The sequence below is a fragment of the Phaethon aethereus genome (assembly GCF_964289735.1).
Source record: "Phaethon aethereus genome assembly, chromosome: Z".
In the NCBI taxonomy this organism is placed as follows: Eukaryota; Metazoa; Chordata; class Aves; order Phaethontiformes; family Phaethontidae; genus Phaethon; species Phaethon aethereus.
The window spans coordinates 57,964,789-57,979,543 of NC_138577.1; the positions used below are offsets into that span (position 1 = coordinate 57,964,789).

A 14,755-nucleotide genomic window follows, 5' to 3' on the forward strand; every position below is an offset into this window, starting at 1 on the left:
CATTGAGATCACAAGATCTCTGTTGCTTCTGTGTAAACTGAAGACTGTAAAATGTAGGCAGGACAAAGACTGACTTTCTATTCATTCATTGTGAGGTATATAAATGACCAAGTCCCCTTTCTGTTACTTTAGCTCTTTGGATAGGTGCAGACCTATCCAAATGACAATCATCCATGTCCTCCTCTTGACAAAGGTGATTGATAGGTAATGTTTTATGATTACTTAGCAGTGTAGATTAACAGATTGGGCACAAAGCCAGGATTCACAAGAACTGCATTCAGTTGACCTACAAGCTAAAGGATGAGCAGATGTGTACGTTGCTCAGCCAAGGAAGAACACGAACATGCATGGAAGAATAATCTGAGATGGGAGGTGCGAGCCTTGAAAAAGGCTGTGTTGCTGTATAGACAAAGATGGGTCCTCCTTTCCTGCCAGCAGCAGTGCTTGCAGGGGGGTGCAGTGCACAAGCATGTCTACGGAGGGCCAGTTTCCAACGTCATCTTTTATTCCAGTGCAAAAAGTTTTGCTGCTCTTTAAAAGTTAAAAGAAAACATGAAAATTATGGAGATGAAAAGTCAAAATGCCAACATGAAGGTGGAACAGAAAGGGAGGCACGTCTCACCTCTGTGATACTAAACTAGTCATGGATTCTCAAAAGTACTGGCTGTTACCAAGAGCTCAAACTTGGTGACAGTAGTTGTGACATTCTAATCCCAAACACTAAAGAAGGTCATTTAAGTCTTACTAAAATCCTCTTTCTTGCCCCTTTCCTGTAGAAGCATTCCTGTCCCTTTGCCGTTCCCAAAGTAGCTCTTAGAATAAAAGGGAAGCAGTAGTGCCCTTAATCTGCATAATGAATTTTGCACACTGGTGGCAGTGAGATAGTGTGTCTCTTTGGTCTTGTGCACCACAGAATAGAAAATGGCTTTATGGCTTCTGTTAATTTCTTTTCAGGCCTGCAGTATGTCTTGCTTGAAGGTAAAAAGTCTTAAACCCAGTCTCTCAAATTTGTGCTTGCATCCATTTTACTACCTAATTCTTAGAACCAAGAGTCATCAATGTGCATGCCATCTGCTTCAGGACCAAAGTAAGCTTGCCTACTCCGTTCTCCTTTACAACATGTTTCCAGTATTTGGACCTGCAATCCTGGAATTATTTGCAATTCTGGAATTTGCAGAATAATTGGGTTTTGCCCCACCTAACATTTTTTTGAAAGAGACCTCTCTGCACTTCTCTCCCAACAGCACTTTTCCCATTATCAGGCTCCTAAGACCACTACAGGATGTTTGGATTATCATTTGACCCCTACATATAGAGTCGGTTGTAACTTTGCTTTGTCTCAAGCTAGCCTAAAAACAACACTTTCTGAAATTTTAAAATAAAGAAATTTCAGATTATAATTTTGAAATATGTGAACACTATTTAGGCACAGCACCATTCAAGTCAGGATAAATATCTCTGGACAGGACAATTCCATGTGGGGAAAAAAGTGACAAAATGAAGCAGTCTCTTATTCTGCCTCTAGGAGTTGTGAAAATAATCTAGTTTTGAATAAACTACATTTTATGATGAACAAGCTTTACCTAACATACAGAAGTACTGATAGCAGAAGGTTCATCAGTGCTTTAGTTATGGAAATGCTAGTTCACACTCCATAGCATGAAGCTATTCATCAAGGCTTTGGTCCAACAATAGTTTCTGACTGGGCAGCTCCTAGTGTCCTGGTTGAGTTCCATGGACACTAACAAAGCAGGACTAAGTTCTAAAAGGACTGCCTTTCCACGTCAGTGCTCAATTATGTATTTAAGAAACAATGGTAATTGGCCAAAATAACCAAAAGACATGCTACAATGAAACACCTATCTTAAGAATAGAAAATACATTAAAAAACACATGACCATTGACAAGTAATTAAAAGTCTACAGATGATTTTCCTTTGTGTGACTTACTATTTATCCTTGTGAACAGATGCCTAATATTAACTGGATTAAGAACTGCAAAAGGTTAAAAGTGAGAGCTACCTGAGGGTATTTATGAAATAAATGCTGTAAAATATATTTGGCTTTGTTCACACATTTACTGAGGATTTCAGAATAATTCACAGCATTACTACATACAATTCATATGTGATAACCTAATTATATACTTAAAAAATAATGCTAAATTAGTCATACAGGGAAGGTTAAAAGTGTTTGTTTACTGGGCTACAATCAATAATATGAAATCTTCAAAAGTACATAGTGCAAATGTAATAATCTTGTTCTTCCTTCTGTGCAAGTGTTTGAAGTTCATAAATTCACTGAATTATAAAAAACATTTAAGCCTAATGTTTGCATTAGTTAAAATGCCCTCAAGCCTCAATTAGTCTACAGTTACCTCTGTACCATAGCAACCAGGTGATGTGCCTAAAGAGCTCACATTTGGTTGCTATTTAACAGGAAAGATGGAAGCACTAAAAATAAGCATCCACTCTTCTAAAAGTCCCTATGTGCTATCCCTAACATTCCTTCTGTAGCTGTGGCAAGTATCCAGTGCAGCTGAAAATGATCTGTATATGGGAGGGGAGAGACATTATTGATTAGCTCTAAAAAAAAAAAAATCTTCTGTAGTTCCTGCTGCAGGAGAAACTCTGAGATCTATTCAAAACTGAGTAAGACCGTCCTTTACTATGCATCCCTCTTTCTGTTTCCCACTACAAACATATAACCAATTGATTAGCACTTACCAAAGGCACAAAGTAGCTGCAGTAGTTCCACAACAGATTTCTTATCAGCACACAGTAGCACAGTTCCTCAGGAACACAGCTTTCTACAAGAGTAGATTAGAAATTCTGTTGTGATATAGTTTGGGTCTGTCCAATGATATTACCCCAATGGTGTTTACAGCGAGATAACATAAAAAAATAGTAGCACTGGAAAAAGTCTTTGTCCTGTAGAGTGTAATCACAGGCAGAAGATAAACTTAAAATCATTACATTACAGGGGCTGGTAATCTCTGCCTTCTTACTCATCCCTGCTATTCAGTTTTAATTGAGCCAGTTGCACTATGTGGAGATCAAACAGAAGGGCAGTCCTGACATAGCTTTAACAGCTTCAGGGTTTTCTGTATTTACTTTAATTAGACAAAAAAATACTCTAATGTGTTAAATGGGACTAGGATAGGCAGTGTGTGGAACTGTCCTTACAGTGTTGAGCTGTCCATGGTCATTAATGGAATTATGTCCTTTGAAAAAGGATTTTTATTAAAATACATGATAAATCTTATGTCTAGGAAGACTTTACATACCTTCAGCTGCCATTGAGTGTAAAATGTCTGAACTTGTCTGCCTTGTAAACAAAACAGCCTGTTGCTTCATCCTTAAACAGCCAGAACTGTGGAACCAAAGCCTGCTTATTGATTGGTTTAGGATGAATGTTTCTACTGATATTTGTAAATCTTAGAGGCAAATTTACTGTAGCAAGGATAGTCTCTCAGGAATACTGAAGCTTCTTCACCCATTCCTTGCATTCATGTGTAATCTTAACTGGATATTCAAAACTCATTTCTGTGTGCAAAGAAAATAGAGGATTTCTTACTGCATTGTGAAGTAAATTTTCATGTTTTATAAGCACAGAATACAATGCATTTTTATACTGAAAAGGGAGGTATTTTTTTATATTAGTGAAAGTTGTTTGGGATGGGGGAAGAAAGAAGAAAAAAGGATTATACATGAACATGAAGACCATGGAGTGGAACAGCTATCACTGCCATGTTTAATAATATATCAGTAGCCTAAATGGTACTGCCAAAACTAGGTTCAGAATAGAATTATCAGCTCTCAGTTTGGAGAGACGTGTAGGTTTGCATCTCATTGAAAACTGTGTGTAAATGCAGTTGGTTAGTTTTACCTCCTTAAATGTAAGAGGTTTTGCTATATTTTACATTCAAGAGGCAAGAGCAGACACTGGGATGCCATTTAAAGAGCTGCTGTTTCCAAATTGGGTTATAATGCTCATCTGTCAGTTCTGAAGTATTCAGAAGCCACTCATCATAAAAATTCTGTAAGATTAAGAGCAAAACAGTGGATGACACATTCATTGTGCATTTTCACCATCATAAGTTATTAAACATCAGTAAATTAGGAAATTAACTCGGTATCATTTAGTGAAGACCTCTTCTATTTTTCATTTTGCAAATAAGTGATATATTAAAGTTAGATATACCATCTAACTTGCCTGTGGGCAGGCAAGGATTGATATAGAAGGACACACCTGGAAGTACATCTGCCATGCAAATAGATCCAGGAGCAGCTGGACTTCATCAGACACCATGTGCTATCTGTATTTTAGACATTAGAGAAGTATATCAGCTGAGAAGTCTCGCTGCAAATCTTCACACTTGCAGTACTTAGCTCCATGTTTTTCTTTTCTTAGACTGCTTGTTAGTTGTCCCATTACATGGTCCTCAATACAGATCTCACCAAGTGGAAACAAGTTGTGAGAACCGTAAGATGGAAAAAGTTAAACACCTGATAAAAGTAGCACACTGCATTAATGCAAAATTTCATTTCCAGTTACAGCCTGTGAGTGGAACCTATGAGCACCTGGAGTCCTTGCAAGATACAGAGCAGACTAAGTAGAACATTGTTGAATTTGATTCTCATTGCATATTTGGCAGCAGGGAGGGCAATCTTTTCAACTCCTTATGATATTACACAACAGTAAATAAACTATGTCTTGTGCTATAGTTGGATGCAGATACTTTTGGACTATATTTCCACATGCAGCTAACAGTCAAAAGAATTGAAGAAGCATAAACAGAGAATAAAGATGTGAAAATGAAGGTATGACAATAACAGTACTGTGAAATGAAACCAGTAAGTCAAATGTATACCATGGAGACTCGTTACTAAATGTACAGTATTAGGTTGGGTGCTTGAATTAGAATGCTGGATGCATACAGAAACAGTTCTGCTGCTGCTTGGAAAGAAAAGTTCAGTGACAGATTTCCCAGGCAGTGCCAAAAGGAGTTATGTGCTTGAATCAAGCACATGGTCATCATTCCTTCTCCTTGTGCATCTGAAAAATAACCCTTTAATCTTCATTATGGTTTTAGTCTCCTTATCTCCTCTTTCCAAAACTTTTGCTTATAGATGACATTATTTGGAGTTCCATCATCAAGGACAGCATGAAATGAAAATGAACATTTTACTTTTAGCCATGTGTTATGCATGAGGAAATCACTTCCATACCTCAGACTCAGTCAGAAAGAAAGATACCATCTAGTAGCCCAGCTCACATACAGTGACTAAGCCTAGATTTCATTCGCTGACTAAGCCTTTAAATTTGTAGTGAAGAATCTGTCAAAAAGCATTTCCTGCTACTGGACACGCCTCATCATTATTTGATTACTTTCCTTCATAAATGGATGTAGACACAACAGATCTCAACAAGGGATCACAACAAGATCTCACAACAGTCTAAATTATCCATGTCTAAATGATCTGATTGGATATGTTTACATGTCTCGAGAGGCCAGATACTAAAATACCGTATGCCTTTGCCTAAATTGCTCTGTTTTCGTAGCCTGTTTCCCCTTTTACATTTTGAATTTCTTTTTAAGGGAGGGGAGGCACAACAGTCTAAAAATATTTTCCTAGCAAGCTAACTCACCTTGGCACAGGAAGCTGTGGATGCTTTGTCTGCCTCTCTCTCTCTTCCCCCCACACACAGCATGCTCATGGCTGAAAGAAGGACCGAGACTGTGCTCACAAAAGCAGGCTGAGTAAGAAATGGAAAATCATAGGCCGTGATTAGCATCAGCTTGAAAGCATTCATTGTTTGCTTGCGCTTCTGTGCATGTGAGTTTTAGCCAGATCACAACAAGGATTCTGTGAATTGCTTTGCAAGGTAAAGGTCAAATAATGCTGATTTCAAAGAGGAAAGAAGCTAATTAAGATGCTGTATAAATCAAAGTAAATTCTATTTTTATGTATTTAAAAAAAATAAAAAGATCCAGCTGAATGCACAGCCTCCTGGTTGGCTTGTAGAAGAGGCAGTGATTTCCAATAAATAACAGATGTTGTATTTTGCATTTTTGAAGCCAGTTTGTTGCTAAACCACGAAGATTCATACCCGTCCTTCTTTTTGCGCATGTATCATGCTGGGTGGTTGTGTGTGTGGATTAACTGTGACAAGCTGTGACATCAGCAAGGGCTGGATGCTGCCTGTGTGGTTTTGTAATGCATCCTCCCATTATTGCTGGGCTGACTCATTCACACTATAGGGTGAGTGAATTATGCGTAGTATGGGCCCAGCATGCACTGAGGTGTTTGCCATTGTGCCTCTGTGCAGAAGCTGTGCCATAAATGTAAAGCAAGCAGATTTTCAGTCCCTGCTTACCCAGATGATAAAGCTGAGAAGCAGATGCAGAGAAGTATTGATGCTAATAAATAAACCCAGAAGTGGTAAAATATGCCAGTTCTTCAGCATGGGGTGCGGTAGTCTTTGGCCTTGCAACTTTGAGAACACCGCTGGAAGAGGTTTTGGGTCTGCAAAGCATATGTGAAAAGCACAGGCTGTGTTTGCCTGGGGACTACTGGAGAGGAAGAATCGGTGTTCATGAACCTGCAACAGGTCAAGTGATCATGGTTATTTTGGGATATGGGGATTTCATGGAAGGGAGCCGATTTACCATACCTGTCATGATCATAGGAAGCGAGAGCAAGTGGAGCAAGCACATGGTAGAAGCAGTTCTGGTGTGAATGAGTACTGTATTGTCAGCTTCCACTGAATTCAGAAGGGGAAAGTGTTGTTTATCAATAACCCAGGAGCCTCATGATTTCTTAGTTATTCATTAATGATCTTTTGTTTAAACCTGAAGTACCAATCTAGTAGCGTTTTTTTGGTTGACGTTGACAAAACCTGGAGCAATAACTGCTGAGAAGGCAGCCTCTGGAAAGGTGAATGCTAATGAGAGCTGTTCTGCCCTTCATATACTCTGAGGTATCATTTCCACAGTGCTTACAGTCCCTTAGGACTTGCTTTTCAGGTCCGGAGGTTTTTGAAGTGCTCAGCAGAACAAGAAGCTTATGTAGACAACTGATGGTTTTAGAGCAAACAAGGTCTTTGTAGCAGCCTGAACTTTAAACTGTCTTCATTTCATTCCTCATAGCTGCAAAAGTAAGTAAAAAACAAAGACGCAGGATCCTTTTGTGTTATAAGACGGACTTGAAGGGCAACAACTTGCCCTCTTGGAAAAGTTAAACTTGCTGACATTTCATATCCAGAGCTTTTGACCTTTGTTTTGAAGATGCTGTGCTTACAGCTTACATGCTTCACTATCGCTTCAACAGCCTGCTCTCCTGGCTAAAGAAGTAAGACAGTTTCTTCTAAAGACAGTTCCTTCTGGAGGACTTGGTAGCAACAAGAGTTTGAACTGGCATGGTTTACTGGTGTTTGTTCCTACATCTTTGCAGTGACCATCTAGGCTTTGGACTTTGAGCTCCTCTCCAGGTTAGATGAGCACTTGTGTCTGTTCTGGACTTTTATGATCCCTAAAGTGGCATCACAGACTCTAGAAAGGCAGTAAGCAATTCCTTGGGACACTGTATTTAAGGATGCTCCTGATAATAGTCACCTACTGCAACTACTGTTTACTCTTGCTTTACTCTTGAGGGGGGAAATTTATGCATATTCACACCCATCAGAACAACAGTGACTGTGTTACCATTGGTCCACATCCTGGCACCATGGCCAAGGGAGCGTATGCTTGCAGGAACCGGCTTACAAGGCTGGACAAAGATGGTGTGGCACACCACTGAGCATCTCTATCAAATAAATAGTGATATTTAATATGATCATTATCTCAGCAGACTCTGTAGTAGGGTAGTATCTTAGACTGCACCTTCACTTCTCCTTAAGACTGTAATACAGAAAACCTCCCATGGAGCCTGGTCTTTTTTAGGTGGCTCCCTCATGGAGTGCACCTTTCAAGTCTGAGGTCAGCCAATACCCTGCTGAAAAATTTTCTTTACTGTTAAAGTGCCATTTGCACCTCTCCTCTGCAGACGCCTTGTGCCAGTTTTCCGTCCCTATTTCCTGGCTGCATTTGCCACTAGGCAAGCAGTCATTCCCAGCAGAAACTCCCAGTGAGGATGTAAGGATACTTTGGTGCCTTGCAAGTGGTGTTAGCCAACCACTATGGCCAATCTAGCAGAAAAGAGGCTGTTCTCGGACGTTGGTGAAAGCAAGCTGGATTATGTTAGCCTCTGATGTGTATGGTAACTGTGTCCACCAGAAATGCAAAGGGAGGCCACACCAACTGAGAATGTCAGGATGAGAAAGGCACTACTCTTGTATATAGATATTTCCTGATCATATCAATCCTAGGCCAGACAAAGCTCTCTTCAACAGAATAGCTCAGAGGATGGTTACCCTGCATGTTACCTTTGAGTTCCTAAGTGGGCTGTGACCTACTGACAGGGGTCAGCCACAAGGCTTCCTATCCCAGGAAATTTTGTTCAGTATATTATGATAAAGTTTGATAAAGTTAGCTTGACATCTTATTGGAAATTCAATACTTGACTGAAGACTATCCAGAATGGAAACACTCCCTGCCTGTGTTTTTCTTGCCCTCTTCTCTGTAGACAAGATATTTGGTCCAATGTCTGTGTGTGCACTTCCTTTCCAGGATGTGTGACTATATGCCTGGACAGGATCAACCCAGGCAGAAGAGAAGCAGCAGATGCTGGGCACTGGAGGAAAGCTGTAGCTATAGGCTAAGGAGCAGTATCCACAGCTGTGCTAACTGGAGCAGATCTGTCTGTGAGGCAGGGTGTTGACAGCCAAAACTAGCTTACCCCTGCCTTCCCAAGAGATTAAGTTTATGGATGGGGTAGGCTGAAAGTGGCATGGGTAAGAACCACAACATGATTATCTTACAACACTTTCACAAGCTAGTTGCCTATGCACCTGAAAAGAATTTCCCTCCGTACTGGAAAAACCTTACTCCAGTAAAGGGAGGCAGTGGAAAGCTGTTAACATGGGCCTGTAACCTTTTACCCAGAAAAGCCTTTCCAAGGAAGAAAGCAATAAGATTTTGTGACAGCCAGCAGAGTCCCCTCCATACTTATCACTGCTCTTTGTGTTCATAGCACAGTTATTGCTCTCACGAGGGAGCTTGTACAAATTAGTCTGGAACTGAGACCATGACAAAGACTGGAGACACACCACACCAGCAGGCAGCAGTCTCTGGAGTATAGCAGTCTCAGGCCTTGGACTTAAAAGGGTATTGGTGCTAGGATGCCAGCAAACCTGCTTTATTGTAGTTGCTTGTTATGACTGGAGATGAGGAAGGTCTTATCTAGCAAGTCTCCCAGAAAAAGCTCAGCTGAGGAACATTTGAAGGCCAGGCACAGACAGGACAGTGGTCACTGCTCCACATCAGAAATGCCCAACAGCAAACGATGAACAATCCCCATCTGGCAAGCCCTCAAATGAAATGACAAGGACATAGCCCTCTGTGTGTTCAAAAATCAAGACAGTGGTGTCTCAAAACCATGACTTAAGGGCAGAGAGATCAGAGGAGGAGCAGGCAAAAAAAAGACTGAAGACTGTAAAAATCTGTGAGATTGCTACCAAGGGCCCAGTTGTAGGTACGTGATACTGCACCAGCAGGACCTAGGTCAGATGTACAAACCTGTTTTGAACAACTTTGACAATGTCAAGTGAATTTATCCTGGGTCACTGATTTACCTTGTCACATGCCTGTAATTTTTCATCTGGTCCTCAGTGTCCTAAAATTATATTTATAGCACTCCTGATAGCAGCCTGACAGTTGTCCCAGTCTTCCTCATGCAGAATGTTTGTAAATAATACCAGCTTGTGAGGTTCCTGCTGTGTCTCACGTGCAGCAGTCAGCATGGCTTCCAGACACCACGTGGCATGCAACCCTGCAACCCAAATTCTAGTGATAGGTTATAAAAAAAGCATCAATTTCAGATCAGAAAAGTAGTACGGGTAAGGACAAGATCAAGATCTGAGGAAGTGGGGATCCTATCAGTCAAATAATCATTTTATTAATAGGAGCATACTGCCTAATCCATTTGCAAGCAAGTAAAGATTCTCATAAAGTGACAGATCAGCCAAAGGACATATGAAGTGCTTCTGCACTTATAAATGTAACACAGGATCTCATGTACCGTCACTTCAGTCATGGCTAGCAATGTCATTCTGTTTTAAAGGTTTCGCTTAATTGATACAGGAAGAAAAATGTAGATGTGCTGGGATCTTAAGTGTACACGCATCAGACAGAATGCCTTATCTACCCTTAAGTACTGTGTAGACCTTCGACTGGAGTCAGGGAGAGACCAGTTCTTTTACTATTATGTAAGTGGTGTTACTAAGTTTTTACAAGGCAGTAGAGTTAATCATTCTTAACGCTCGCAGACCGCAAGTGTGCATGTAAGCAAATATTTCAATAGGACACAGGGTACAACTGGAAATAGTTAATGTGTCTGAGGGAGCAGAGCTACCTTTTACAACAAAATATTTTTCTTTGAACTTTGGAATAGGACTGTCAGACTTATTTTTTAACTTCTGTCTAAGCCAGCCCACCCCAGCTCCCAGTTCCAAATGGCCATTCTTTAGTTCAACAGTAACTTCTAAAATGCTTTTATGGATACTAAAGTAAAAAAATATCTTTTGGTATTTGCTTCTTTCACAGATGCACCATTTGACTCTAGCAAGAACTGCAAGCCCATCAGTGGCTGCAGACTTAATTTCTGTCATGGTGGTAGGACATACTTTAAAAGAAGAAAGCCAGCTTCAGGTCTTTGGTGAAAGATTGTGATCATGCTGGGCCTAAGATTGTGCTGAGTCTTGGTTACATCACAGGTGGAGCTGGTACAGTGGATATGGTGTACGTTGCGTTTGTTTTGCCTGTCCTGTTTTCCTGTTCTAGATCATAGTCAGAGATGCTTATGGCACTTTGTCCTCTTCAGGTTGCACGGTTCCCTTCTTTATTCAGTAGGCAATTCTGTCAGCCCTTCTTTAATTCTCTGAGAACTTTGGGATTGCTATTACAGGTTCTTCACTGAAACCTTCCCTTGGCAAGAAAGCACAGAGGAAGAGCCTCGATCTAAGAGGCTCAGAAAGAAGCAAGTTGTGAATCTCAGCACAGAGCCCAGCATTGATTTAAGAGATCTGCCAACTGCCCCATTCTCACTTTTTATCCTGTGTGCCCAGCATGCCTTGCTAGCACTGATCGGTTACAGGAACTGTAAGTGATTGTCTCTCCCCTTCCATCATACCTAGGTCATTGCATCTGCAGTTCACTTGTACAGCTTTCCACCCAAGCAGAGGCAAGGTACATAGGAAAGAGTAGGCAAGACAGCAGAGGCAGAGGCTGCACTGTACCAGAAAAATCAGGTGTAGTGCTCTGGAATCAGCTTTAAGAGGTGCTGGCAAGACCCTGATCAGCCCTCCTATATGACTGGGACTGGACTTATCTCAAGGGTGCTTACAAAGCCTTTTGCTCAGAGCATACAGAGGTCAGAATTTGGGCACCAGGCCAAGGCTGTGGCTTGGGCCAAATGGCAGTAAGTCACACTATCAGAATATTGTCAACTGAAGTTTTTTTAATTCCTATTTGGCAGTTCATACTGGCAAAACTTCTCCTGCCCCTGTCAGATTTCAGTTAAATCACGCCACAAGTTCAGAAGTTACGGGAAGTTATACACTGACCCACATATTGCATTGTATTTCTTTTTACTAGATGGCAGGCAGGAAGAGCCTTTCAGGAATTTAAAGCGTGTCTTCAAATTTAGCATAGGTAAATTGCAAATGCCAGTTTTCATCCCCTGGGTAAAAGAACTCCAGTGTTCCCATGCAGGTACATGCCCAGATTTTACTGTGCTCTTGAAAGATGCACTGACACAAAGGGATGCAACCATGGGGCTATTCCTAAGTCTTTGAACACATGTATTCAAAGCTGGGTAAAAGGATTGCATCTACAGGACAAATAGTAAGCAAATGCTAACAATGAAGTAAAAATTACAGACATTATGCACACAATTATGCATAAATGCAGCATTCTTTGAAAAATACAAAGTTATTTCTCAGCTGGACATAAACTGGTAAGAAGCACTACTAAAAAAGCTATATTTTATATTGCAAATGAAGAGAACATTTAGAAAGACTGCATATGAGACAAGGTGGAAGCCAGCTGGCCTAGCAGTATGTAATCAAATGGAAACTGAAAAAACAGCTTAGCCAAAAAAAGTCTAGGTAAATTTCACTTCAGCAAAGAGTTAGAAATCTTAATATCTTGTTAAAAACTCAAAATCCAGCAAGCAAGTTCATTATATTGGTCTGTTGCTGCTGCTGGAATAAGATAAGGGCATGGACTGGACAAGAAACATGACTTGCTTATGGTGAACAGTTGTTACTTTGGAGAAAGGAATTCTGTGTACAATTTCAAGAACCTTGGTTACATGTAAATTTTGAGAGCCCAAAGAAGGCATCCATCTCACCCATGATCTGCAACCAAGTGCTACATTTGCTGTAACATTTACTTTTGTACTTTTTATTACCTGTATTCTTCAGAGTGATGAATGGGAAACTTCACTACAATTTTACTGCCTTGGATAACCTTATGGATCGCCTATGGGAAAATAAGCTAATTCCAGGTAAGGGCAGCTCCCTACCCACAGCTTGCTACATCTGTTTGCTCATATTGCGCCATCATCAGAAAATTCTTAGAGAGCTTTGTCAAAGCTGATTTTGATAAAAATACATTCTTTTCCTACTTACCTTTGCCTCATATCCATGTAAATGTAAACAGCATGAGCAAAACACTATTAGGGCAATTAAGACAACACAATGGTTTTCACAGAATCACAGAATCACTAGGTTGGAAAGGACCTTCAAGATCATCAAGTCCAACCATTAATCCAGCACCACCATGTTCCCTAAACCATGTCTTGAAGCACCAGATCCACATGTTTTTTGAACGCTTCCAGAGATGGCGACTCCACCACCTCCCTGGGCAGCCTGTTCCAATGCCTGACCACCCTCTCAGTGAAGAAATTTTTCCTAATATCCAATCTAAACCTCCCCTGGTGCAACTTGAGGCCATTTCCTCTCGTCCTATCGCTGATTACTTGGGAGAAGAGACCAGCACCTTCGTCGCCACAACCCCCTTTCAGGTAGTTGTAGAGAGAATTGTTTTACATTGCTTTCAACAACAGTTTGAGATGTATAAATTGGGAATGAAATCTCTTGAAGAGGAGAAAGCTTTGTACCATTAACATGTGTTTAAAAGGGACAGAGAAGCAGATACTCAAGGTATAGCTTCCCTTGAATTTCTGCAAACATCCAACATTTAAAGTTCCCTCTGAGCCCTGAATTTATGATGGTAAGTATTAGTATTGATTACTATAGTCATTGACAAGTAACAAGTATGAGCAACCTCAAATCTGAAGTATTCCTGGTAGGGACATGTAGAAACAGGAAAGAAGGCCCATTTAATGATACTTCTTCATTAACAAGTTTGTTTCAGATAATGCAATAACCCCTTCATTAATCAAAAGGTGATAGCTTTCAGAAAAAAGGAGACCAATCTTTTGTGTCTTTTTTAGGGTTTGAATTGATGGGGAATCCATCAGGATATTTTTTAGATTTTGAAGATAAAGAACAGGTGGTAAGATGGAGAAACTTAATTACACTTCTGGCCAGCAGATACATAGGTAAGTTCCAAAAAAACCAAAATATAAAGCCATGTTACTTACTCTGTTATAATCACTTATACCTACCTCAGAAAGTTTTCTGTATTGCAATCAATTTCAAGACCCCGGATTTCAGCACAGAACAGGAAAAAAAAAAATGCCGGAACAGACAATGGGATAATAGCCCCTTTTTTTGCTGATCCATGACCAACATCCTGAATGAGTAGTGTATTCTGGGTAGCACATTTGGCCTGCCTCTGAGGACTGACATTTAACTTTGTTATGTTGTTGTGGTTGTAAACCACCAGCTTGCACTAGGATGTGATAACCTGAACACTTCCCACGTGTCAGCTTCAAATACCTCTAATGAGACAAAAGCCTCAACTTCAGTTGAGGCTGCTTGTGTGCCCTAACCACAAAGCTGTAATTCACATCACCTACCTCTCACCTTTCATCTTTTTCAAATATTGCTGCATTTTATCAAAAATGAGAGCTCATTTTGAGACTACCAAAATCACATTTCCTTCATTATTAAAAATGGATAGTATTTATACCTTGTTGTAGCTCTGGTTGCTGAACCTCACCTCCAGCCCTAATTGATAGGATGGTCTGGATCAATGACTAATTGATAGCATTGTCTGAATATGCAGCTTACTGATAAATGGGGCCTCTCCTACAGACAGGTATGGACTGGAGCATGTTGCTAAATGGAATTTTGAAACATGGAATGAACCAGACCACCATGACTTTGACAATGTGTCTATGACAGTGAAAGGTAAGCATGTTTTGGAGCACCTACTAGTGCAGTAAAGTGAGACAGGTTTGTGGGGTGCTTGGAGGAGTGAGAGTGAGAAAGGAGAGATGCTGGCAAAGAAATAAGGTAGATAGCAGAGAGAAGGAATGTGAAAGGTATGCCTAATCTGTTTTGCTAAGGTCATGTTACTGACTATACTTTGTTCCCTGCTTGGACATCAGTGTAAGTATAGAGATAGTAGAACAGGGAAAACAGAAGTTAAACGAAGAAGACACAGTTCATTATTTGGATATAAA

General features: G+C 40.4%; 1 protein-coding gene across 1 annotated transcript in view; it reads left to right on the top strand.

Moving 5' to 3' along the window:
- Nucleotides 1–14,755, top strand: part of IDUA (alpha-L-iduronidase) — a gene marked incomplete at both ends in the record, with an annotated part of 45,171 nt that overhangs the window by 20,516 nt on the left and 9,900 nt on the right. Inside the window, 3 exons of the mRNA XM_082013707.1 lie at nt 12,585–12,667; nt 13,619–13,726; nt 14,385–14,480. Of these exons, the coding sequence (XP_081869833.1) occupies nt 12,585–12,667; nt 13,619–13,726; nt 14,385–14,480 (287 nt within the window). The remainder of the gene's footprint in view (nt 1–12,584; nt 12,668–13,618; nt 13,727–14,384; nt 14,481–14,755) is intronic.